At 34.8% G+C, this 27,685-nt stretch overlaps 1 protein-coding gene across 1 annotated transcript in view; it reads right to left on the bottom strand.

Moving 5' to 3' along the window:
* The window catches only part of LOC150107097 (DDB1- and CUL4-associated factor 5), a 302,448-nt gene that overhangs the window by 198,006 nt on the left and 76,757 nt on the right, over positions 1–27,685 (bottom strand). The window contains exons 3-4 of the mRNA XM_090390998.1: positions 24,086–24,122; positions 13,692–13,831 (exon numbers count right to left, since the gene is read on the bottom strand). Coding sequence (XP_090247124.1) covers positions 13,692–13,831; positions 24,086–24,122 — 177 coding nt within the window. The remainder of the gene's footprint in view (positions 1–13,691; positions 13,832–24,085; positions 24,123–27,685) is intronic.

Here is a 27,685-nt window from a genome sequence, read left to right as displayed (position 1 = left end):
TGACGTCAAAATTTTGCAGGATGATTTGGATAGATTGGAGGTCTGGGCTAAGGAGAATGGATGTCAGTTTAATGTGGCAAAATGTAAGGTTACGCATTTTGGGGTGAAAAGATTGGTGGCAGTTTACTGCATTGGTGGAACCCTGCTCCAGGAAATTGATGAGGCACGAGATTTAGGAGTGTTGGTAGATAAGGAATTGAAATTTAGGGGACACATTGCAAAAGTGACCAAAACAGCTCATCAAATCACTTGGTTGCTGAAGAATACGTTGACAAGCAGAGACAAGCAGGTTATTGTTCCTCTCTATCGAGCCTTGATAAGACCCCATCTAGACTACTGTGCTCAGATTTGGTCACCTAGGTTTCTTCTTGATGGGGAGGAGGTGGAGAGGATCCAGAGGCGAGTGACCAAGATGATAGCAGGTCTGTGGAATGAACCGTATGAGAACAGGTTGAGGATTTGTGGGTTGCAAAAATTGGTTGATAGGCGGAGGAGGGGAGATATGATTGAGACATTCAAATTACTGAAGGGTTTCTATAAAATTAATTCAGAAGATATTTTTGAGAACAGGGCTGGTTGTGGGAGGACTAGGGGACATCCATGGAAACTGGGCAAAAGTGTGGTTAGTAAAGGTGTTAGAGCTGGGTTCTTTACTTTTAGAGTAGTGAATGAGTGGAATGCGCTCCCTGAGTCTGTAGTGGATGCTGTGTCAGTGAATGAGTTTAAGGCGAGGTATGATAGATACTGTATGAATGTCAAATAGTTGTGATGAATATGATTTGGGGCCTCCCTCGATGAGTCTAATGACTCCCTGGAGTTGCCCGTAATAATAGTAATAGTAACTATAACACTTTACAGAATATATTTTTTCTACTCTATGCTAATATAGAATGAATTTTTTTCACGACTATTATATCTCAATGGACAAAACCACAGAAAAAAAGAAACTGCATGGAAATACAGTCTAAGGATTAATTTTAACCAAATTTAATTTTGAAATTTCAATTTTATTATCTTATTTTAAAATTTAAAAAATAAATGAACTTCTTTTCAAAACAGGACAAGAGGAAAAATTATATTTTCCTCTTATCCCGATGAAAAAAAAAAAAAGAGAGAGAATATACAAAATTTTACTAAGAAAGTTTAAACTCTTCACTAACCAAATTCATTAAAATATTATACACTAGTGTCCAAAACCTAACAACGAACTTTATGTCTGAAGATTAAAACTGAAAATTCAGATCAACGAGCTTGTGGCAATTTATATCGCTGACGATTTTGTGCAGAAACAAGTACACGTTCAAATTTTCAAATTGCACGCAAAGGGGGTCACATGGATAGTACTCAACAGGATAAAAGGCAAAAGGCTGAGGTAAACAAAATGTGTTTGAAGGAAGCTCTTTTCATGAAAGAATAAATTTGAACTTGGATGTCTTGTAATGTCTAAAAGACATCATCTATACGATTTCACACAGGGAAGAATTATTGGAAATCTTGAAAGAAGCAGAATGACTGATATTGCCAGAGAGTTTTTAATCTCATATAGCACTGTAAAAATCTCACATAGCAGTGTAAAAAATGCATGTATATCTTGGAGCTTATATTTACTCTGACCACAACCTACTATTCATAGAAATAAACGTGAAACTAAAGAAAATAAATGAAGCTATGAAAAGGAAAAAATGGAACTCAGAGAAATTAAAAAATACCAAGGAATTTGGAAACCGACTGGAGAAAGAAGTAGAGGAAACAAGTTTTGTCAAAACTGAAGATCCAGAAAAGAAATGGGAGCAAGTTAAAAAGAAAATAAGAATTAGAGGAAAGAGAAGATTGCAGAAGAAGAAATTGGATATTATTTATTATTTTTTTGACACCTCCAGGGAGTCCAAAGACTCATCGAGGGAGAGTGTGCCGACAGCATCGAACGATTGGTCCCCTTCCAACTACTAACTGCGCTCAAACTTACTTAATTGAGCCATTAGTAGCAGAGGCTCTACCAATCGACCAACATATGTAAGAGCTAAAAGAATAAAAAAACCTTGCATAACTAATGAGAGGATTTCTCTAATGGAAGAAAGAAGAAAATGGAAAAATAAAGACACTCCAGAAGGGAAAATACAATATAGAACCCTGAATGCTGTTTCGGAGGATACAGTGAGTTGAGTTCTAAATGCCTGATGATATTTCCTTGCAAATCTTTTTCCTTTTTCACAATCTTTTTCCTTTTCCTTGTACAGGAAAAGGAAAAAGATTGTGAATCTTGAAGATGAAAGGAAGAAACATTTTTGTGATTTTTTCTAGAAAAATCACAAAAATTATTTTGGAATGTTAGATAGTGTTTGAATTTGAAGATTTTATTGTCAAGTCAGAACTTTTTGTATCTCTAAAAACAGGATGTCTACAGTCATTTCTAAGATAAAGTTGTTTTCAGCCGAAGAAATAAAGAAAGTGTTTCTTTTAAGAGAGATCAAGACACAGTTAAGAGACAATGTTCTTTTTAGCTGGGTACATTTTTGGGTCCAACAACTAGATAAAATGTGATTTGTTCATCTTTTTAGATTTTAAGAAAAGTTTCTTGTTGTTAAAGTACAGAATATTGTATATTTTTTTTTATGGATGAAGATATTCAGTTGTTTGCAGATGACACAAAGTTGGGACATACTATGAGGAAAAAGGTAGAGGTTCTGGCTTTACAAGAAGACTTCAATAGATCGATTGAGTGTGGAAGTGGGGATACCAGTTCAGTGTTACAAAACGTCATCAACATAATGCTAATTACAGATAGAAACCATATTGGTCTGTTCCAGTCTTTATCCATCTAATATCCACCTTTCAAGGTCTATCCAGCCTTCTCTAGCCAACTGGTTTATATTTTATTAATTGCTTAGGATATCGGGTGTTGCTCATTCAGTTCACACATTCTATCCAATTTGTTTGTAATCGTTTAGTTTTTCTTCTTTAATTTAATTTTTTAGCTTTTTTTTTTTAAATATCTTCCTTTTTTTTTTGTCTAATTTTGCAGCTCTTCTCATAAATCTCATTTCACTTGATTTTTATTCTTTATCTTGTTTATTTATACAAACAAGATAAAATGAGATTCATGAACTGCAAAAGAAGACTGAGTGTTCTATTTATCAGGCCTATAATCTGTAAAATTTGCAAGTTTTTAATTTTATGTGTTTTTTTCTCCTGCATATGATATTTCACATCCAAGATAATTGAAAGAATTTATCTGTTCTATTATTTTATTATTAATAACTATTTCACTTCTGACTGGAGTTCGTCCACAAAATGCCATTGTTTTAGTATTATCTATGGATACTTTCATTCTAAACTGTTCTATCATCGTCATCATCAAATTCCTGCCATGTACCCTCAAGGGGTGTACAGGATATGATATTAATACATGAAAAAAATTACATCATTATTAATTTCCTATCTACAATTTTCCTCCAAACCAGTCTGTTACTTGTCAAGACTACAACATTATCAGATCTTATATTTCTATCGTCTAAGGCACTTTGTACCGTATCAATCCACCTATATCTTGGTCTTCCTCTGGGTCGTTTTGCTGCCAACCTGGAAGAGAACACTTGTTTTGCTAAACTTTCTTCGCCCATTCTGTTTAAGTGACCATACCACCTGAGATTAGCTCTGCTAACGCATTCCTGGATGCTGACAATGTCAAGTTCTTTCCTAACATCCTCATTTTTAATATGATATTGCCATCTGTTCACGCCTCTAATCTTTCTCAGGACTCTCATATCTGCGGTCTCTAGTCTTTGGTCAAGTGTTCTACTTCTGACCCAGCTCTTAGATCCATAAGTTAAAACTGGTTTGAACACTGTCTTGTATACAACTAATTTAGTGTCCGACTAATTTCTCTCTTATTCCATATGAATTTATTCAATTGACTTCTCACCATACCAGCTTTGCTGATTCTGTTGTCTATTTCTATATTTAATTTACCATCTTCAGTAAAAATCGTGCCTAAATAGCTGAAATGTTTTACTTGTTCCACAGGTTCTCCATTCAAAACAGAGTTGACATTTTCAATGATTCTGCCTATTTTCATTGTCTTTGTCTTTTTATTGCTGATCTTCATACCATATCTATTACAACAGTTATTCAATTTAGTCAGAGAATCTTGCAGATTTGTAGCGGATTTATTTAGAAGTATAACATCATCTGCATAAAGCAAAGAGCTGATTAACATCTCCAATTTCGATATCATGTTTAATACCACTTTCCTTCATAATGTGATCCATATAGATAATGAATAACAGAGGAGATAATGTACATTCTTGTCTCAGACCAGATTTAACATTAAACCATCTTCCTGTACTTCCTTCAATTCTAACTGCTGACTTAACACTCAAACAAAGACTAAGTATTGCTTGATATAATGCCCCATTGACACCATATAACTGCAGTATATTGAATAGCTTCTCTCTTGGCACCTTGTCATATGCCTTTTCCAAATCGACAAAACTTAAATACAGATCTTTGTTATATTCCCATGCTTTCTCGACTATTTGTCGTAAAGTGAAGATCTGATTCTGACAGCCTCTATTTGGCCTGAATCCAGCTTGTTCTTCACCAAGCTTTTCTTCCACAATTCTTCTCAACCGTTTCTCAAGTATACTTGTATAGATCTTGCCAGGAACACTCAGTAGGTAAATACCTCTGTAATTCTCACATGCAGTTTTATTTCCCTTTTTATATATGGGTACTATGAGAGTTCTACTCCCATCATCAGGAATTCGCCCCTTTGTCCAGGCTTTCTGAACTATGCAGTGCAGCCACTGTAAGACTCTTATACCACCATACTTCAGCATTTCTGGTCGAATATCATCTACTCCTGCTGCCTTTCCACATTGCAAGCCTTTGATGGCTTTTTCTACTTCAAGTATGGATATGTATTCCTGACTGCATGCCTGGTCAGTGATTTTTACCACTGTGCTGTCATCACTGCTTGTTTCATTTAGCAGTTTTTCAAAGTAATAACTCCATATTTCAAGGATATCTTTTTCTCCTGTTTTCATTTGACCTTTATCATCTCTAACTCCTTTTACAGCACTCTTTCCTCCATTCCTAAGCTTCTTCAACAACCTCCAGAATATTTTGCCACCTTCTTGATATTTATTTTCTATATTCTTGCCAAAATCCTCCCATGACTTTTGTTTAGCTAGTTTTACACAGTGTTTAGCTTTCTTACATTTGTCGCTGTATTCTCTAAGCGCACAAGCTGACTTTTTTTTGCCAGGAACATTTGATATGCTTTCTTCTTTTCTTTTACTGCCTCTTTAATTTCTTGTATCCACCATGAAGTTCTGATTTTTTTATCCTTACAGACAACCTCACCACATGCCTCTCTGGCAGAATCAATCAATGTTTTCTTCAGAGTTTGCCACTGAATCTCCAAGGTTTGATTCCTGTTCTCAAACTCTTTCATTTTTTCTTCAATAATCTTTGTGTATTTTAGTCTACAGTTCACATCTGAGAGCTGCTCAACTTTTATTCGCTTTAAAACTTTCTTACATATTATTCTTTTCAATATGAAATTGAATTTTATCTTGCTCAAGACTAAATAGTGATCACTTCCAATTTCAAATCCTCTGTACACTCTGGTGTCCTGCACCAGGGACAAAATATCACTATCAACAATAACATAGTCAATGAGACTTTTCTTATTCCTAGCCTCTTCTCTCAATGTGAATTTGTGCACATTTTTATGTTGGAACATGGTGTTAGTAATAACCAGTCCATGTCCTGAGCAGAAATTCAACAGATATTTGCAATTATTATTAGCTTTGCTCTTTTCTCCAAATTTTTCCAAAATATTTTTGTATGTCTGACAATCATTTCCTACTCTGCTATTTAGATTCCCAACAAGGACCAACTTTTCATTTTTCATTGTGTCAGTTGCTTTTTCTAAAGCCTCAAAAAATTCCTCCACTTCTACCTTAGTAGAACCTTCTGTGGGACCATAGGCACAAATAAGTCTCATTGTCCAGTTCCCCATTCTCATATTTGCCCACATTACTCTACTTGAGACTGACTGCCATTCAAGAAGATTAGCCTCGTATTTTGTGTTGAATACTATGGCTACTCCTTCTTTTCCTTGATTGTCATTGCCTGAATATAACATTTTGTATTTATTGCTCAGAAAGATCTCACCAGTTTTGGTCTTTTTTGTTTCAGTCATCCCTATTATGTCGATCTGGTACTTATCTAATTCCTCAGCTAGCTCCATTTCTTAGCCATTCAGGCTTCTTACGTTGATAGTACCGATCTTTAACTCTGGTGATGTTGAGTTGGGGTTTGTTTTCAGATTTGTTCCAGTAGCTGACTTTTCGCTGTTCGCCCTGGTTTCCTGGGAAGAACAACGGGGGCCTTGTTTAACCGGACGATGCCCCGACCGGCATGACATTTTGTGATGTTGTACCATCATTTTTTTTTTTTGGTTTAAATTTATTTTGGTCTAAACTGTTCTACTATACAGTAATGTTAAAAAAAAAAAAAAAAAAAAAAAAAAAATCAGCTAATGCTATCACTAATTAAGCAGTCCACAGTGAAGACACAGTTCAACCAGTGCAGCCATCTTGTGGTCCCTAACAGAATATTTTAATATCTCAAATAGTGTGGGTTCTACAGTTGATTTTCTTGAATTTATGGGACGGAAAACTTGAGTTTCCAGGAGAAAAAACCCATGGCCCATGAAAGAGATCGATTAAATCAGGAACCGGTTGAAAAAAGCTTAGTAAAAGTTCCTCTAGTCGGTGACTACACTTGAACTCAAAGTCTATCTTCGGGCAGTTTAGTGCTGAGGAGTGCAAAACACCACTTCCACTGAGCTACACAGGCTCAGTGGAAGTGGTATTATATATCTGATATTACCTGATCATCTGCAACTAACAGCATATTTATTTTGTTATTCCAGGAAATTTCTATACCTGAACTGTTTAAGGTGTTCTACTGTATTAATATTTCATTAATATAAATATTTAAAAGTGTTGGAGAGAGAAAGGGCATCCCTGTCTCCAACACTGTGTGTAGTATATGGCCTCCCTCGATGAGTCAGAGACTCATCGAGGGAGGCCATATACTACACACACCAGCTATCATACTTATTCTTGAATTCATTCACACTGCTTGCACTCACAACATCCAATGGCAATCCATTCCAATCACGTACCACTCTATAAGAGAAAAACCTAGCCGTCACCCCTCTTCTTAGCAGCCTTCATTCTCAGCTTCCAAGGATGACTTCTCATCCTTTTCCGACCCTCCATAAATTGAAAAATCCTGTATGACCCTTTCAGAAGTTTATACGTCTTAATCATATCACCCCTCTTCCTCCTGTTTGCTAGTGTCAGCAGTCTACAAATTCTCAATCTGTTTTCATAATCAGTATTCCACAATCCTGATATAATTTTTAACATTCTCCTTTGTACTCTCACCAACATATCAGAATCACAACAGAAACCAGAAGACTAGACTTGCACACGATAGTCCAAGTGAGGTCTTATCCAGGCCTTGTAAAGAAGCAAAATAACATCCTTATCTTTACATGTGAACGTTTATTTCAGTGTTGTAATTATGTTTTGAGTTGTATTTGCAATTTTTGTCACATGACCGCTGAACTTCAATTTCCTATCTATTAACACTCCAAGATCCCTAGCCTCATCAGTTTCTTCAAGCCTAATCCTACCAATATAATACGACATTGGATATCTAATCATGCCGAAGTGAATGACTTTCCATTTACTGACATTGAACTGACACCCATTTTCCCATGCCCACAATTCCAGCCTATTCAAATCATTCTAGAAGTACTGCATATCAGCATCATTCCTGATTACCCTACCTATCTTTGCATCATCAGCAAATAGCTGTATGTCGCTTGTCAAATCCTTCCCAATATCATTAATGTACAGATTGAGTAACCAAGCACTGATCCTTGCAGTACACCACATGTTTACCTTAAACCTTGCAGACTCAGATCCCCCATATGCCACTTTTTGAAATCTGTCATTCAGCGATCCTCTTATCCATGCTAATATTGCATAACCCAAACCCATTTTCTCCAATTTATTTTACTTGCAGCATATCAATTCTGCAGAATCTTCCCTGTTCTGAGACTCATATTAAACAACCTCGTCAAAGGAATGGCCAGTTCAGATGAACACTTTTAGCAAACATACTGATATTCCATCAGCCCTATTGCTGAATTCTTATTCAATTTGTGCAACAGTTCTAATACCGCGTCCTCATACACCTGTATTTCTTAATCTAGTGAAGAGGTAACAGTGAACTCAATGTTGCATACACCAGGGTGATAGCTTTTAACAAAATGGCCACTCATTAACTGAACAATCTCTTCTACATGTGTAACCCTCATGCCATTTCAATTTAGAAGGGATTCTTTCATATTCATTCTTTCTTTCTTTTACTTGCAGCATATCAATACAATTCTTGTGGGTTGTCTTTAGCACGCAGAGCCAGTTTCTTTTCATACTCAGACTTTGCTTTCCGTACAACAGTTGCGACTATTCTAGCCTGCTGCTTATAATGTTCATAATGGACGTCATCATTATGCACATGGTATTCCTTCCACATCATCTTTTCTTATGAATTTCATGCTTAATAAGATTACACATCCATTTGATTCCTACTCTATTTATTCTTCAAATTCTTAGGACATTTTTGGTCTTGGAGATGTTGTTGATTGCCGCTTGGTTTCCGCTTGCAATCACTGCACTGATTGCCACTTGGTTTCTGGATCATACATAAATATCCAAGTTACATCACAAGTAATTACTGAATTCAACAAATCTGGTTCATCCTTGTGTTGCAAAAGGTTCAACCACAGTTCCTTGTGACATTCTTTTTGTTCATCTGACATTTTTGGAAACATTTTTGCACAAACCTTTTTCATTCAATTCTTCTGTTAAAATGCGTCAAACACTTCCCTGTCCAAATGAACTTTTCCCGCTACAGCTCAAGCACCTAACCTTCTGTCTTTTCAAATCACATCTCAAGCTTTTTTAATGCTGTCATCAGTAAATGCTGTATGTGGGAAGCCTGGGCAATCATCATCTTTCAAGCTTTCTCTGCCTTCCGAAAATCATTTGTGCCATTCAAAAACGTGTGCACGAGACATGCCATCTTCACCATAATCCTCAGTCAATAACTGAAAAGTTTCTGTCACGGATTTCTTCAGTTTCACTAGAAACTTGATGTTAACTCGCTGTTCACTCTTGCACTCTAACATTTTCAAATCGAGGGTAAGAAAACTATGTCTGAACACACGTCCACTCATACTCAGTAAAGCGATGGGATTGAGCCTTATCTCAAGGCGACAGGTTAGAACATGATCTATAACCATCTCTTTGTCTCTCCCCTCCCACTCTCCATTCTAAGCTATAGGGTTAGTCTCATTTTTTTGTGTCGGACCTTGTAATAAGTTTTTTTTTGCTTTAATGAATTTATGGATCTATTCATGCCAGTTTTTGCACATATTTGTTTGTCTACTCCATTATATATGAAAAGATAATTAGTTGTTTCTTTTGTTCCTTTAAGTTTCATTTGTTTCTGTAAGAAAACTGCAATTTCTATATTTTCTTCCTTTAAAATTTTATCTAATATTTCTTCTTTATGTGCAATGCTTCTAATGTTCCATGTGGTATATTTCAACATGTTTTTCTTTTTCCAAAGTTTTGTGACCTTTTCCAATTTGCTGTCTGTTGCCATGTTTTCTGCTCAGTTTAGATTTTGTTGAAACTAATGCATTTCCCTATGTCAAGTTACTAGCATGATGATAAGTATCCTAGTGGCGGGGCTGCCACCTTAGGGCAACTAGGCTTGCCTTTTTAAGTAGGTAGTGAAAACTACAGTTTGAGAGGAAAGAGTCATCCCCTTGCCTTCAAATTGCTCTAATAGCAGTAGGGAAGAATTAAGAGAGAGCGAGTAGAAGAAAGAAGAGTAGAAGATCAGTCTACAGATATAACACACTAAGTGTATATTATAAGAAGTAAGATCAGGTCTAGCTCAGGTATCTCTGGTTTGACATGCCTGTACTCACCAACGTGAGCCCCTGAGTTCATATGTTAGCAGATGATGCAAAGTTGGGATGAACTATGAGGAATAGAGCAGATGTTCTGGCCTTACAAGAAGACTTGAATACATTGAGTGAATGGGCACAGAGTGGGGATGCCAGTTCAATGTTGCAAAATGTACGGTTTTAAAATTTGGGAAACAAAGATTTGATGTAGAATTTACGCTTGGTGGGAATACATCATCGGAGGTGGTTTTGATCAGATATCCAAGTAATTAGATCCATAACTTAAAGATGACAAGAAATTCTATTCTTGGTTTAATCCTTTATCCAAGGGTAAGCAAACAAAGTTTGCACGTGAAGTCATTATTCACCTTCAAGACTTCATCAAGTCATTCACAACTTGCTGCCTTCTATCAGTCAACCATCCCTATATCCAATCACCTATCCCTCTCATCCTCAATTTTAACAAAACTTATGCAGTATTCAATCTAAATGCAAATTCAAAAATCTAGAAAAATTATCATACATAAATCTCTTTTTTGTTCAAAATTGTTCGTTCAACAAACACCTCTTTTGAAAGATTTCTACTGTCACCAATTTTTGACCATCTCTTATAACATTTTCATGACTACACCTGATATACAAACTATCTACATTTTGCCCTGCTAACTGGAATTTCTCCTTTTATTATTATTCTTTTATTATTAAAAGGGCACTTTTAACTACTTTCCTTAAAAAACACACATGATATTGTTATAATGCTTCCTTATATCCTATTCTCGTTCTTATATCAAGCTCACCACTAATCTTTACTTATTTTTCCTTTCTCTCTCACACATGTACGTAACTCTTTTGTCTCTTATCAAAATTAATATATTTCTTAGGATCTCTGCAGTCTTATTGGCCTCTAAATGCTCTAAATGTCAATTTATCACACAACAATCTGATGGAGTTCACCCTATAAGTATTAACACATTTATTTCTTTTGCTGCGCCAGTTAATATACCTAGGATAGAAAGGATTCTTGCTCAGGGTGACCCCTTCAGAGAGACAATGATCATTTGATCAAGATTAATCTCATTCCTCCGCTTGCTTATTTCTTTCTCACAGTCGTGGCTCGCTTAATATATTTATACTCATGGGTTTATCCCGCTTAGTTCGTTGATGATTTTATGAGCGGTAGTTTTGAATTCATATAACATAAGCAGATCAGGCAAGTACATGAATGAAACAATTTAATGAGCTTCAAGGTGATACACAATAATACAATTCAAGCAGGTTAATATGGTAGCACTCAATTTAGTTCAAAGGCTCTAATTAATTTGTACTAATCACACATACTAAATTGCAAATAACACTAATACAATCATAAAGTATAAAATTCATAGGTCATCATCATGCCATTCTGATACATGTGGCCATCAGTTAACACAATAGCACAATTTACACATTAAGTTTAACATAATCAGATATCTACTCGGCCTCGTGGGCTAACAAATCTTAACACTGTTTCGGACCTATGCCTAGTTGTAGGCTACTCTTACAGTCCCTTAAGTTCAGTCCAATATAAATGTCCTCACAAGGAATTCACACTCTTCTATAACTGGAATTAGTATTTCAAAAGTCTACATTACCATGTCTGTCCTTGAATTCTTAAGACTTGTTCCTGCCTTGTCTGGTCATCAAGGCCTTCAATATAGTTGCTTTAGAGGATATCTTCCGTAAAATCTGTGCGAGTAGAATCTCCATGGGAAAACTGGGAGGTGGCATGGTAACGTCGCTTTGAATGGACGGCATCTATTTAGTTCCTCCGTCACACGACAACGCACAGCTATCCTAGAGCATGGACATAGTGTAGCCCAATACGAACACAACGACAGACGAACTAAATGCCTTCCGCGACTGGCCAGGAATCTTCCCCGACGACGAGCTCGACCACTGTCTGAGAGATCAGGAACCAGGAATCCAGGAAAAAAGATTTGGAATCATGCTTGCAAGGCCTTTTTGTTTAACTCTTGGTTCTCGGCAAATCTCGAACTTCGCGATTCGCGCTAACGCGTGCTAATGTCGATCACCTTAGCTCCCTCTATTTTTTTTCGCACGTGTGTCTGCCTTCCTTTCTTGGAAGATGCTTAGGTTTCCTTTTCCAATACTTCTCTCCCTCCCTTCTTTTCCATAATGCAGGATGGCAAAAGTGACACTTGAACCCTGACTCATAGGCCTTGCTAATTTAGTACTAGAGACTGGCTTTTTCAAATGGATTTGCCAGCTTACATGGATCTCTATATCTGGTTCACACTTAATACAGATTATATATAAAATATAAAAGCTTATTATACAAATTCATGAAATTCTTAAATTTTAAGTGTTTTGTACTTGTAAACAGCTTACACTTATCCTATTGCCAACGTTCCATATTCTCTGCCTTAGTTGTATTTAAGGTCGTGACCTGAATATTTTATAATAAACATTTCATAGCTTATTCAGGACACAAAATATCCCATCTCATCCCACACATAACCTTATTAGCATTATGATTTAAAATTCCAAACACACAAACTTCCAGTCTCTCTTCATTCCTGTTATACTTAATGCTGTTTTCTTTCTTTAACATAAAATACCTGACAAAATATTTACTAAACATTTCTACCATGCATTTTCGCAAGTCACTCATATGTCATCTCTAGCAACTAATTCAGCCTTTCCTATTCGTCCTTTATTCTACTAGTCATATATTTATATAATTCCCTAGGATTTTGCTTTGCTGTCAAACTCATGCAGTCACTGTTTCATTTCCCAACTCATCCAATTCAACCCATGTTTATCTTTCTGACTTTAGGAATATATCTGACAATAACCATCAGCAATGGATGCCAAACTACATCCTAGACACCACCTTCTCCTTCAAGTGATTGTGCCATAACAGGTCACCAATCTGCAGTGGCATAGCTAGAGCTTTTGCTGCCCCTCCCAAAAATACTACAAAAAGTCAAAATGATGTATAGGAAAATAAATTAAAACACTATGTTTATTTTTGAAGTAAAACTTTAATTCCAACATTCTAAAATGCTATTTTTCTTGCTTTTCCGTTAGCAAAATCGTTGATGACATTGTCGAAGTCTATTTCATCACTCAGTTGCTGTTCTATAGACAGTATGGCAAGATTTCTTAAATGCAAAGTGTCGCCTGGGACAGCCCCCCCCCCCCCCCCCCAGCTACTCCACTGCCAATCTGTTTTCTGAGTTTATCCTTGTCTCCTACTCTGTAGTTCCACATATTCCTTTTCTTCAGTAAAGCCTGTACTAGCGCTAATTGCAAGCAAGCGAAAGGCATACTTTAACAATTTAATTGCAAACCCACCAAACTTGCTTCTCTTTCCTCTTTCATTACATCTATTGCTGTTCTCTTGAACAGCTGTCAAGAGGAAGATTCTATCAGAGAAAAAAAAAGCTGTTAAGTATTCTCCAACAAGTACAACTTCCAGCTATTCAAGATGACTATCGAAAGGTTCCATCTTTTATAACTCCCCTCCCATACATCACTAATACTAATGTACTATGGGTTCTGCAACTGCTTATATGTTGTATTAATATAAAAAATAATAATGACCTGAAAACGGTAAACATACCATATGTATTTGGTTCTCGAATATCCCAAATAAGAATACGTCCATCATCACAAGCACTAGCAAATACATTATCATTCCATGGATCAACAGAAAGGCCATATACAGCTTCATCATGTAGAAAGACATCTAATGGTTCTCCTCTGGAAAGAAAATGCAAGAATTTTGTCATTATATGCTAGGCAATTATGGTTTGGAAAGATAGCACAAAGTACATGGTGAATTACACTGGATGTAAACTTCAATTTTTTTTTAATCACTTGAAACTGCATATACAGTAAACCCTTGGATATTTGGCTTTTCTTTATTGTTCAAATACTCTCACCAATTTCAATTAACACATAAATTTTGATTAACCAGATTTTCAAGCCTCAATTTTTCTGTAGCCTTGAAAGAGGCATAAATGACTAATTTTCCATTCAGTTATTATGTCAGTATGATGTGAGACTTCAGTTATTTAATTCTGATATCAACTGTTTTTTTTTATTAAAATAATACAAGGGAAAAATTAATAATTTCAGTAACCCAAAATATGATTCACAAGTCAAAAGCTACCCAGAGAAGAATGGAGAGGAATATGATTGGTATAACACTCAAATACAAGATACTTTCCCATTTGACGGATCGAGAACAGGTGTACAAGACATCATCAGTTACATTATGCATTCAAAATGGAGATGGGCTGAACACAATGCAAGATGGCATAAATTATTGATAGAATGGAGGTCTATGAATAGTAGTAGTAGACAAAGGGGAAGATCAAGGAAGAGATGTAAAGATGAAATTATTAGGATTGTTGGAATGCAATGGATGAGAAAAAGCTGAAAATAGAATGGAATAAAGAAAATGGGAGAGGCCTTCATCAAATAGTAAACCGATCCAGGTTGAAGAAGAATATTACACAGGCCTGGTTGGCCAAGTCACTAGTGTGTGTGTGTGCTCCAACAGGTTGAGGCATCAAATCACCTCACTATGACAGAGATGTCTGCAAATGTCTTTAGGTGGAGGATGAATTTCATCACCCAAATGACATTGCTATTCTCCTCTGGATGCTTGAAGCAGCCTGAAAAAAAAAAAAGAAGTCATGTTTCTCTCAAGAGCAGGACTCCATAATATTTAATCCACAGTACATACTACAGGTTTACAAACTTTCATGGGCAAGGTGCATAAATTTAGATGGTAGTTATCATCCTTTCTCAGATGGTAGTAGTCTTCTATCAGAATTCCTTGGATGATTTTACTGATGATGTCCTCCAACATCCATACAAAGTTCAGTTCCTGTCTTATTTTCTCAGTTCCTGTCCTATTAACATATTTTCATGGAAGTATAAAATATATCTAAGTAATTTAAAACATTCAGCAATATTGTGTTTGGAATTACCAATGCAGGTGAAAGAAAACCAATAAACAACTGCTTTTAGTCTTAAAAAACACTAAATATAGTGTTTTTTAAGACTAAAAAACTCTCAGGCCACCAGGTCACTAAATATAGTGACCTGGTGGCCTGAGCAGTTAGAGCAGGCATGGGCAACCTTTCCTAGTTCGGGGGCCAAATTATCATTCTGTCTCCGAGTCAAGGACTGGACCAAATTATTAAATAAAATAAATTAATATTAAATGAATTAAAACAAGTTGCTACTTCATATTTCATTTATTTATAATATAATGCTTTGGTATAAAGCTCTACATAAATTTTATAATATAATGAACAACATCACAATTTAATGTGAAGATTGGCCTTGTACTTCAACTACGAGACTATCAATATCGATGTTAATATTACTTAAGGATAATCGCATAGAATTTTCGAGGTTTTTGTCTTTTATTCTTGTCCGAATTTTTGATTTATTGTATTTCATCCTCGAAAAAAACTGTTCACACATATATGTGCTGCCGAAAAGACAAATGATTTTTCTTGAAAAGGCACATAAATTTGTATATTTTTCTTGCACCAAATAAAATTTATAAAAACCCGTCAAAGCAATGTTGTTAAATTGTGATTTTAGCACTAAATCCGCCTGAAGCTCAATAAGTTCCATCTAAGTTTCCTGGCACATTATTTACATCATCATCCATCGGACGAGCAAATATAGCGAATGTGGAGTTTTTGAAGTCAGCAAACCTTGTATCAAATCGCTCTATTAGTGCCTTCAGTTCATCTCGATAACAATTATAATTGATATTTTTATGAGTTGCTAGAGTAGGAAAATGATAACAATTTTTAGCTCTTATCTGACTTTCCAACAATCTTAGTTTATTACAAAAAGCTTTAACATGTCCATGCAGTTCATGAACCAATTGTCCTTGTTTTTGCAATTTAAGATTCAGTTCGTTTAGGTCTACAAGGAAGGTCTACATCTACAAGGAATGCTAAATCACATGCCCACTCATCATCTTTTACTTGGTTAATTGTGTTTCCTTTTATGTCCATAAAATCTGTAATGTCATGTCTCAGATCATAAAATCGTTTTAACATTTTACCTTTACTCAACCACCTCACTTCACAATAAGACATCTTCATATTCCGAAAATAGGTCTGCCAAATACTCCTTAAATTGGCGGTGATTAAGTGCATGTGACTTAATAAAGTTAATACTGGCTACTACAACTTCCATAACATTTGTGAATTTAATTGATTTTGAACACAGATTTTGTTGGTGGATAATGCAGTGAAAATTTGTTTTCACTGCATTATCCACCAATAAATTTTCCGGATGGATCTGTAGTTCTATTGCTCTTTCATGAACTATTCCAATAAATCCCTTCTGTGCACCAACCATTGCAGGGGCTCCATCAGTGCATATGCCAGATAGTGAACTCCGTTTAAGCCCAAATCTCTCGAAGACTGTGTTGACTGTTTCAAATATATCTTCATTGGTAGTTGTTCCTTTTAATGGCCGAAGCACCAATAATTCTTCTGGGATGTTGAAATCTGCATCAATTCCTTGAATAAATATTGCTAGTTGTGCTGTATCAGAGGCATCGGTGCTGTCATCCAAAGCAATTGAAAATGCTTCCGATCTAGCAATCTTCTCTTTTAAACTTTTTTTGATATCAGCCATAATTTTTATCCGTTGGACAACAGTACGTCTCGACAAATGAATATTCTCGAAGTCTTTTTTCTTTTCAGGACATATTATACTTACAACATCCAGCAGACATTCTTTGATAAATTCTCCTTCACCAAATGACTTAAGAATGCTTAGCGATTTTTTCGCTTACCACAAAGCTGGCTTTGACAATGCTGTGGTGCTGCGTTCTTTGCTTGTTGAACATTTGCTGCTGGGTATCCAAGTTCTTCTTCAACTTCTGTATTTCATCTTTTTGTAGTTATCCATCAATGTTTGGGTGATCCGCATGTCTCAAAGTAAAGTGTCTCTTTAAGTTGTATTCTTTGTTGACGGATATGGATTCGTTGCACAGCAAACCTTTATTCAGAATAAAATAATAATCCTCCATCCAGTTGTCTTGAAATTGACGATTCTCTGCATCTACTTTTCTTATTTTTGCAATAACCTCTAACATTGTCCCAAATTTATAAGCGATATTCAAAACTGTCAAACAAAACTGTCTTCTACACCGCAGCCACTGAACAGAACAGAACACAACACAAGTACTGAACTGACACGTTGTAACACGTTCACACACGCCACTAGTCAAAGTGAGAGAGGGACTTGGTTGGAGAAAACATAGTGTGTTTTGTGCAAGTCATATGATGTCAGCTTAATGCGAGTTAGTAGAACACACACACCATGTTTTCTCTCACCATGAATCAGACAAACTTCGCTAAAATAGATTAGGGCCGGATCAAAAGAAGTAGAGGGCCGGGGGTTGCCCATATGTGAGTTAGAGTATCTGCTCTTCAACAAACAGGTTGCAAGTTCAAATCCTACTGTGGATGTTTGTGATTGTCTTTAGGTGGGAGATGAATTTCATCACATGGTGCAAGACCACCATCCTGCTTACCGAAGGCCTGAATTTTAATTAAAATACATTTTAATTAAAAAAAAAAATAGAGAAAAAATCCTAGCTCAATGAGGGTAACTAAATATACTATAGGTTTACAGAAAACCTTTTGTGGGTGGAAGCCACATAAAAACATGAAACATTGTTTAATGTTTTCTATTTTCTCACCAGTATATACAGAAGTACAAGCAAAAAGTTTGAAATAATGTTATGACTATAGAAATAATGTTATGACTTCGGGGTTATATGAGTTTTTTCTTACATTTTTTTCAGCTAAAGCCTATCAAAAACATGTGGAATTCTGCTTTAAGGATTGCCTGGAAAGCTTTCAAAAAAGTGTGATAAAAGGAGGAAGGGATAAATGTTGAATGATGTCATGTAACAAAGTCAAAGCATTCGCTTTTTTAAAAAAAATTTAAAATTTTCAATGTTTTCAATTTAAAAATTGTTTTAATATTGATCTTGGTATTATTCCTCAATGTCACCAAAATTACTTAACTTAATTCTCGTCTCCTCTTTCTCTCCATCTGCCTCTTATTTCTGGAATCATCTACCTCAAGAAGTATTCCCCAAAGATAACCTCCAGTTACTCAGCAAGAATATTAATAGATTCCTTCTCCATTAAATACTACAGTGTGCTTTAGTTCTTGCAACCTCTAGTGTATGAAACTGATTTTTTTAAAAAAGTGTCATACACTTTTTTTATATTGATTTTAAAAACAACTAATTTATTAGTTTTTTTAAAATCAATTCTGAACTCAGTTGCACAGTTATAATTCTTGTTTGGATCTAATGGTCAACTAAATATTAGTAACGTTGTTAATTAAAAATATCAGCTGTGAAGAGGGTTAAAAAGAATAATCCCATCTTAAAACTGGAATAAAATAGAGAATTATTTATGTCTAAATCAAGTGTGTAGTATTGTTTCAAAGTTCTTTGTAAAAATCTTTCAAGGAAAAATTTTTATAAATTAATCTGATTTTTCTTCAATGTTCTGCAGACCAGACTGTATTACATTTTAATTACCAAAGGTAGAATATGATGCACCCTAGCAGAGTGAATTTAGATAGTGACTAAAGATCTCCATAAACTAGAAACATTCACTGTAGCTTTCTCCTGCCTATGAACTGGCTTCTTTTCTGAATAGTCAAAGATGAAGTGGGTCCTACATGATATGCCAAAATTTATCAAAAGGTGTGTTCTAGTCTTTATTACAGACAAGAAGATCTCTGCTATACATCCACAAGGACAAGAAAACTACATTTGCTGTAGAGATGCTTCAGAACTGTTCACAGAAAGATATCTGTGAAGGATTAAACTTAAACAAAAATAAATGACTTGACATAAATAACTTGTATTTAAGTTTGTTGATCTGGAAAAGGCATATGACAAAATGCCTACAGGAAAGCTCTTCAAAACGCTACAGTTATATGGTGTAAATGGGACATTATATCAAGAAATACATAGTCTCTATTTAAGCTGTAAGTCAGCAGTTAGAACTGAAGAAGGTACAGGAAGATGGTTCGAGGTAAAATCAGGAAAAAGTCCCAGAGGAAGACGAGGATGTAGATGGATTGATACAGTAAAAAGTGCCTTAAAAGACAGAAATATAAGATCTGATAATATTGGAGTGGTTTTGCAGTGGCTGCACTGCATAATTCAGAAGGCTTGGACAGAAGGTCAAATTCTCAATGATTTAAGTAGAGCTCTCATAGTACCCACCTATAAAAAAGGGAATAAAGTTGAAAGTAAGAATTACAGAGGAATTTCTCTACTAAGTGTTTCATATAAGATTTATGCAATTGAAAACAGGTTGAGAAAGATTGTAGAAGAGAAACCTGGAGAAGGACAAGCTGGGTTCAGGCCAAATAGAGGTTGTCAAGATCAAATTTTTACTTTAAGACAAATAGCTGAGAAATCATGGGAATGTGACAAGGATCTGTACTTAAGTTTTGTAGATCTAGTAAATGCATACAACAAGGAGCCCAGAGAAAACCTTTTTAAAACACCACAGTTATATGAGGTGAATGGAACATTATACAGAACAATACATAGTCTAGATTTAAGCTGTCAGTCAGTCAGCAGTTAGAATTGAAGGAAATACAGAAAGATGGTTTAATGTAAAATCAGAGGCAAGACAAAGATGGATATTATCTCCACTGTTATTCATCATCTATATGGATCTCATTATGAAAGAAAGTGGCATCAGGCCTAATGTTAGAATTGAAGCTGTCAAACTTAGCTCTTTGCTTTATGCAGATGATGTACTCCTAAACACATCTAGTGCAAGTCTCCAGGATTCTCTAACTAAATTGAAGTTGTAACAAATTTGGCATGAAAATCAGTAATAAAAAGACCAAAATTATGAAAATAGGCAGGAACATAGAAAACTTCAGCTGAATGGAGATCCTATAGAACAAGTAAAATATTTCCGCTATTTAGGCACAGTTTTTAGTGAAGATGGCCGGTTAAATCCAGAAATAAACAGAATAAGCAAAGCTGGTATGATGGGTAGCCAGCTGAATAAATTTATATGGAATAAGAGAGAAATCAGCCAAAACACCAAACTAGCAGTATACAAAACAGTGTTCAAACCAGTTTTAAGTTATGCACCTGAGAATTGGATCAGAAATAAAGCACTTGATCAAAGACTAGAGATATGAGGGCTCTGAGAAAAATTAGGAGAGTGAACTGATGGCATCAATGGCAAAATCCTATTAAAAATGAAGATATTAGAAAGGAACCTATCACTAATAGTATTGAAGAATGTGTGAGCAGAGGTGGTAAGGCCGCTTAAATAGAATGGACAAGGAAAGGTTAGCAAAACAAGTGTTTGATTGAAACAGATGGCAGTAAAGAGACCCAGAGGAAGTGTTCTGACTGAATCAACCCAGGTGGATTGATTCAGTCAGAACTTCCTTAGAAGAAAGAAATGTTAGATATGACAATATTGGAGTGCTTACAAGTAATAGACTAATTTGGAGGAAAATTGTTGATATGAAATTAATAATAATCATAAATTATCCTGTTTCACCCCCCTGAGGGTACATATCAGGAATTTGATGTTAATGATAAATGACTCCATTTATCTGCTTTATATTGTCTGTATTACATTTATATAAGAACAGTAGCTTCGTGCCTAAATAAAAAGCATAATATAATTCATTTGAGATCCAACAATCTTCAAACGTATCTAATCTTTTGTGATTCTTAATGTGCATAGCCATAGTAATAATAATAATGCCAACAGAAAAGCTCAATATATTTGGCTTCCATTAGTACATTTCTAAGGTTGTTGAGGTGATATTCATAGGTACAAAAGGAAATGGCATAATGAAAAAACTGAGATGGAATTGATGTAATTACAAAGCATGTTAAATAGAATAATCAGATATCATTGTTAGTAAAATATTTCATAGAACTGAAAACTATATGATCATAACAAAATCCAATGTTAAATCAAATAAGATACTATAAACTTCAAAATAAATAAATAACCTTTAGAAGGGTTAAAAAAAATGTAATACTTTTTTTTGACATCCTATTTGGGAGAATTAAATTCTCCCAATTAGTATGCCAATTCTTTATTGTAATATAAAATTGGCAAGTGTTGAGATATTTGTTTAGTTTGTGAAGACATTCTGTTTATGCTAATAGAGACAACGTATCAGCCATTATAAGTAACTTCTCACTTGACATTTACATGGAGTGTGAATGCTTGCCAAGGAGATTGATGGGTGATTGACAGCTGACAGATAGAGCATTCAGTATCGGGGTAACGAGGAAAATAAGAAGAGAGCTAATGGAAATTTGAGAATGGCAATGGGAGAATTTTGTTCTTAGGAAGTTTTACATGACAGTTGGGAGAATATTAATAGAAGATTCCGAAAAGGAATTGTAGAACTGGGAGTCTTTAAACTGGAGCAGTTGAGTATATAAAATTATTTAGTATATAAAAGAAGATATTGCAGTCGACGTTCTAATTGAATGTCCAAGGAAACGCTGAATGGAAAGTTCCATCAACTATGGAAAAAGCAATTGATGAAATCTAAAACTGTAAAGTGGTTTAACATGAAAAGCTCAACTTAGATATGTTGTTTATGAAGCAGTAGAAGAAACTTCTTTCTCTGGTACAAAAATTGATAATTTGTGCATCAAACTGAACTGCAAGAGCTGTAACTCACCAGAAAATAAACTGCTCAGCTTGAGATTAACACACTTATGATTTTAAATGTGCTTTCCTGGCAGAAAATGAAGACAATTTTCAACAATAAGCACTTTATACAGTAAACCCTAGATGGCAAGCCTGTGGCACGTCTGAGAATTTTGCTGGCATGTCAACGATTTACAGGTGATATCCTTTTATACGCTTATAAATTATTCAAGTTTTTTTTTAATTGTTACAATACATACTGAATTTTGTTTTACACAAGACAGCAGCTATAAAGACGTGCATATGATTGGTGCGGTATTAACAAAAGATCGAGCGACCCAAAGACAAAAGCAACCTTGAAATTAGCATTTCAACTCAACAAGTGTTGAGTTGAAATACTAATTCTCTTCAATCGAATTTCATAACATCTGCAACTGTCATAACAACATTCACTATTAGTTTTAACACATTCACAACAGGGGTCATCTATCGTTCCGATGGAACTTCTCATTACTGACTGGCTCAACTCACACAAACGTTTCAACCCTTGGTTGAATTTTACGGCTTCTTCTTTACGTTTGAGGTGGCAGGCGAACTCACACATTCATTATATAACATGTTTCAATTCTTGGTAGTCTTTTATTTTAAGTTAGCCTTTGTGATCTGTCATACTGACATCGAGAATTTCAAATGCAATAAAACAAACACTTATTTCATAATTGAAAAATTGGACAATAGTTTTTAGTTAGATACTGTGTTTCGGTGCAACATATGGTTTTGCTTAAGTCTATAAAGCATAGTTCCTGTGAGAGGGGACATGTGATTTTTTACTTAGCACCATTTTTATTCCATCTGTTTCTAATTGCAGTATTTGTTAAGAATTGACACAGACTGCAAAAGCCTCTGTACAGTACCTTATTCAGTGATGCAATAAAACTAAATTCGATACTTATAAAAAAAGTTTCAGATTCTATTCAATAAAAATAGAGTCTGAAACAACTTGTGCGATATGGGTAGACACAAATTTAACGAAGATAAAATTTGATTTTTAAGTCCCACGATGAAAAATATGAAAAAATAAATAAATAAAGGGTTACTAAAAATTGTAGACCGCGTTATATCGAAACCACGTTATACGAAGGTTACCTGTACAGCCATTCAAATTCAATGTGAACAAGTACTTTCTTTTCCAACTCATACATGGTACTAATACTATAGGTTGATCTACAACCTCTCGTGTATAGGCTCGATATAAAAAAAAAACATCACTACTAAAATACTCTGGATTACAGATAGATGTTGAAAATTTTTTTCACTTGTTATACAATCATTTAAAGATGCCAAGAAACTACATTCTTGGTTTAAGGCTATGATAATACAGTCACATCGTGATTACTCTGTCTAGGTTTAGTCATCTAGGGTTCTTGGGAATAAGGTATTGGAGGGGAGGATACAGTTGAATGACTAAGATGGCAGCAGGTCTGTGAAATGCTCTGTGTTGAAAGTTTGGTTGAAATGGGAAAAGAATGAATGTAATAGAAACTGATGTTATTGTAGGGGATCTATAAAAGTGATACAAAAGAAATTTTATAACACATGTAGAGTAGGGAGAACTAAGGGTCAGTCCTGAAAGTTGGGAACAAAGTGTAGTCAGTAAGGGTGTGAAGACCAGATCCATTGCTTACAGAGTGAGAATGACTGGAATGAACTATAAGAGGTGGAAGTTAACAGTTAACAGCCAGTATCAGTTTTGCCCAAATCTTCAAGGAACAAATTTCACAGGGACTACAAATATGTACTATCCAGGAGAACAGTACTTTACTTTATTCAGTTTACTTTATTTACTTTATTACTTATATCTGCTGTGTGGGAAAATTAAACGCTTGAACTTTTTTTTTTTTTTTCAAGACAGTGAATTTGATCTGGTAAGATCTTGATGGAATATAAAAGAAATTTTATATTCCAAGAGTGAAGTGGTTTCTTGGTGAACAGTCATAATAAGTCTCAGATCTGACTATAGCTAATTTTTGGTTGCAGAGTACTGCAGAAGTTCCAATACAAGACCAAACCTGAATATAAAGATAGATGGTCCTAAATCATGTAATTTATTTCACCCAGCAGACAAAGCAAGTGCTGGCTGGTGTTTAGATGTAACAAAATGGCCAAACACTGCAGCAACAAATGACTAAGAGATTATTTGTTTCAGCTCAATGCATATCAAAATCTCAAACTCTCAATAATACAAATAAAAATCTGACAAAGTAAAGTTAATACCTACGTTTCTACATCATGAAGAATGACTTGTTCATCATTTCCTGAAAGGAAGGCAAATTTTTTAATGAATGTATAATATAAAGCATTCTTTATATATATATATATATGACAGAATGATCATTGACTCGGTTAACATACATAGTTTTATGAAGAATTAAATGACTAGAACCGAGATTTAAGTAAAAAGGTTTTAATATAAACACACTACTAGTTTCGGTCTGTAACAGCCTTCTTCAGGTGACATTATAAAAGAAGAAAAAACACTAAACATTGAGGGTTAAAAGACTATGAACAACATAGACAGTCTTTATACATAATTAGCATGAAAACGTTGTTGTATTTGAAGCTGTTCTTTCATTTGTTGCATTAAAAAAAAAAAAAAAATATATATATATATATATATATATTACTTTCAAATATTTTATCCTTTTGAAAAATTACCTCAATTATTGTAACTTAAAAACTTCAATTTTTTCCCACTAATTTTGTTGGTTATAGTTTTTTAGCTACCATCAGCAATACCCCACCTCCTGTCCTATTCCCTCTCAAATGCACACTTTATCTCTAATGCTTAAATCATGGCAGAAGTCATTTCCATATACGAGCAAGAAAATAGTGTGATGATCTGGCTCCCACTGAAGAGACCTCTATAAAGGCATAAACTAGTCTAGATCATGATCCCTTACCATAATGCATGTTAGAAAAGAAGTGTGTGCATTATGGGATATTAATCTGATTAAGTCATCTATATACAAACAGAAGTTACTTCGCATGCAAATTTCTGTTTGTTCATTCCTGTTAAGCATAATTTACTCTAAGCAAACCATGCTACACTAGAAAACTGACTGTCTGAATGGAATTATGGCTGAAGCAACTGAAGTTGTGTCTCTTAATTGTGTGATCTCTCAATGGCCTGCCTATTCTGCAGGTTATAGTAGGTTTCCAGATTTGTCTACCCTTAGCCTACTCATGGCTAAAATGTATAAAGGTTAATAACCATTCATGGGTTGGAATGGCATTTAAAATAAAAATTTATTGTATTCACTTTCTGGACTTATATACACAAATAACTATTATTAGTTATTTGTGTGTATTCAAACTGAAATCATTAACATCATTAAAAAAAAAAAAAAACAGTTGCTCTTCTCAGAAAGTTATTTTCAGAACTTATGGAGTCAGAGACTAACTACAGGAAAGAAACAAAACTACACACAATAATATTTATCATAGTTAATCCTGAACGCATCTGTGTTGGTGCATTCACCACTATTTCAACAAACACATTCCACTCATTCATTATTTTACAACAAAAGCAACTTTTCACTTCTTTACTAATAAGTCTAGAAAATGTGTAAAGGATCATCAGTATGATGGCCTTTATGCAGTTTGTTTCTAGGGATGTTCTTCTCAGTTTCCCACATCCTAAACAATATTTACTTTATATCCATCAGACAGGCTTCTTTCATTAACTGTCTCAATCATGTCATTCTCTAAATTTCTACAAAGCACATTCCCTTAATCTGTCCTCATAAAAAGAAAAATCAACATTTCACTACAAGTTTCATGATCACTCAGATATCAAGGCAACTGAATCTGTGCACTGAAATCTAGATGTAGCTAATCAGTACCTTACCGCACTATGGTCTTCTTATCAAGAAAGACTGATAAGGACACTTATCAGCATCTTTCATATTATAACAAAGTTTTCATTGTAACTTTTACAAATTTCCCAATTTCTACTCTCTATCTACCAATACTTTCTAATCTTGTGCCTCCTCCACCAATATACTACATCTAATTTCACTACACCTGATAACTAACACTGACTTGGATTGCCCCTTATGCAATGGTACTATTTTTCTTGCCATTTTTCCTCTTCTCAACGTCACATCCTCATCAAACAACCAAATCAAAGACACTGTCAACAGCTTTGAACATTTCCTTAATATATGTGCTGATATCCCATTCAGCACAACAGCCTCATTAGCTTCAGGTTAATCCAGTTTACTTAAAGTTCGAAACATTTCACAGCAATGTTCCTTCTAAGTTGTGTGCATGAACACCAATCAAAAAGGCAACACACACATGTATAGTAACTGAGCACACAAATTTTTGCTTTCATAATTTTTAATTTATAGTTAATATTTTTAATGAACTATAAAAACAAATTATATGCTAAATTATACTTGTCACTTATTTAGTAATTTCTCAAATGGCTGCACTCCAATATTACTCTAATTCATTCTTGCTTAAAAATTCTAATTAGTTACTTTTAGCCAGTATGTTGGAATGGCATTGCCATTTCAACACATTTGTCCAGCCATTCTAGAATTTAACATAATTTGTTCATAAACTGTATGTATATGCAGTATTTAAGAAACTGAAGGAATAATCCACAAGTTGCTCTTATAGAAATGTTTGGCATGCAACATACAAGATCTTAAAGTTGTCACCAATTTTTTAGGCATATCAAATTAAGAGTTTATGGCTTGTAATTTTAACTAATGTGAACCAAGGCTACTGCATACATCGAGTCTGAGACTGGAAACTTGCTCACAAAATAAATGTTTTCACATGCACATGGGTTGGCAAAAATTAGAGGGAACATTGCTTCCTCTTCCATTCCCATCACCTTCTATCTCCCAAACATAAAACATACTGACAAAATACTAATCACTTGTACTACAACTTGTGTTGATCATGTGACATCAATTGTGGCGATCTGTTTTCATACATCAGTTTCTTTTGTCTCGTTAAACTTGTTACTTTTTTTTTTTTGTCTGATAAGAAAAACTGGGAGACTCAATATGAAGACCTGGAAGTACAGAATCTTCCACACTTTTAAAACATTTACAAGTGAACAAGAGCTGTACTCACGAGGTGTAAGATAAAACTTTTGACATCAGCCACAAATGGCATTGGCTATTTTATCTCAAATGAAATGAAGCTGTTATCTAGGGTAAGTGTTGATTTCTGATGTAAAGTTTTAAATATGACAAAAAATAAAGAAAATATATCATTAGTAAATTCACACCCTCAAGGGAGTTATTGGATAATGTTATCTCATCAGTATTATATTAGTTTATATTATTACCAAATGGTTATCATTACATTATTACTATCTTCCTATCAACAATTTTCCTCCAAATTAATTTAGTTGTCAGAACTAACATTCTCAGATATCACATTTTGACATTCAAGAGCAAGCACTATTAAATGTAAGATCTGGGCATCTGCTGACTTACTTGCCAGGATCTTTCAATTTGATTTTTTCCTTTTCCAGGAAAAACTTCTTGAGTTCACACTGTTTTTTTTTTAAATTAAAGACAACCACATGCCACTCTAGTTCAATCAATCAATCTTTTTCTTCTACAGCTTTTCCCACTTAAGTAGGTTCACTGTTTGTGGTGAGTCTCCTCCACAACTTCCTGTCTATCTCTTCCCCCGCACATCCATCTGCATGACTTTTCTTCCCACATACTCTTCCTCCCTCCTCATCACATGACTAAACTATCTCAACCTTGCCTCCTGTATCTTTGCTCCTAAGTTCGTAACTTTCACCGTTCCCCTTATAATCATTTCGCAGATGATCCTTTCTGGTTAC

Source organism: Typopeltis vanoorti, chromosome 4 (assembly GCF_054136105.1).
Source record: "Typopeltis vanoorti isolate ZY-2024b chromosome 4, IOZ_Tvanoo_1.0, whole genome shotgun sequence".
Classification (NCBI taxonomy): Eukaryota; Metazoa; Arthropoda; class Arachnida; order Uropygi; family Thelyphonidae; genus Typopeltis; species Typopeltis vanoorti.
This window is presented reverse-complemented; position numbering and strand designations above follow the sequence as displayed.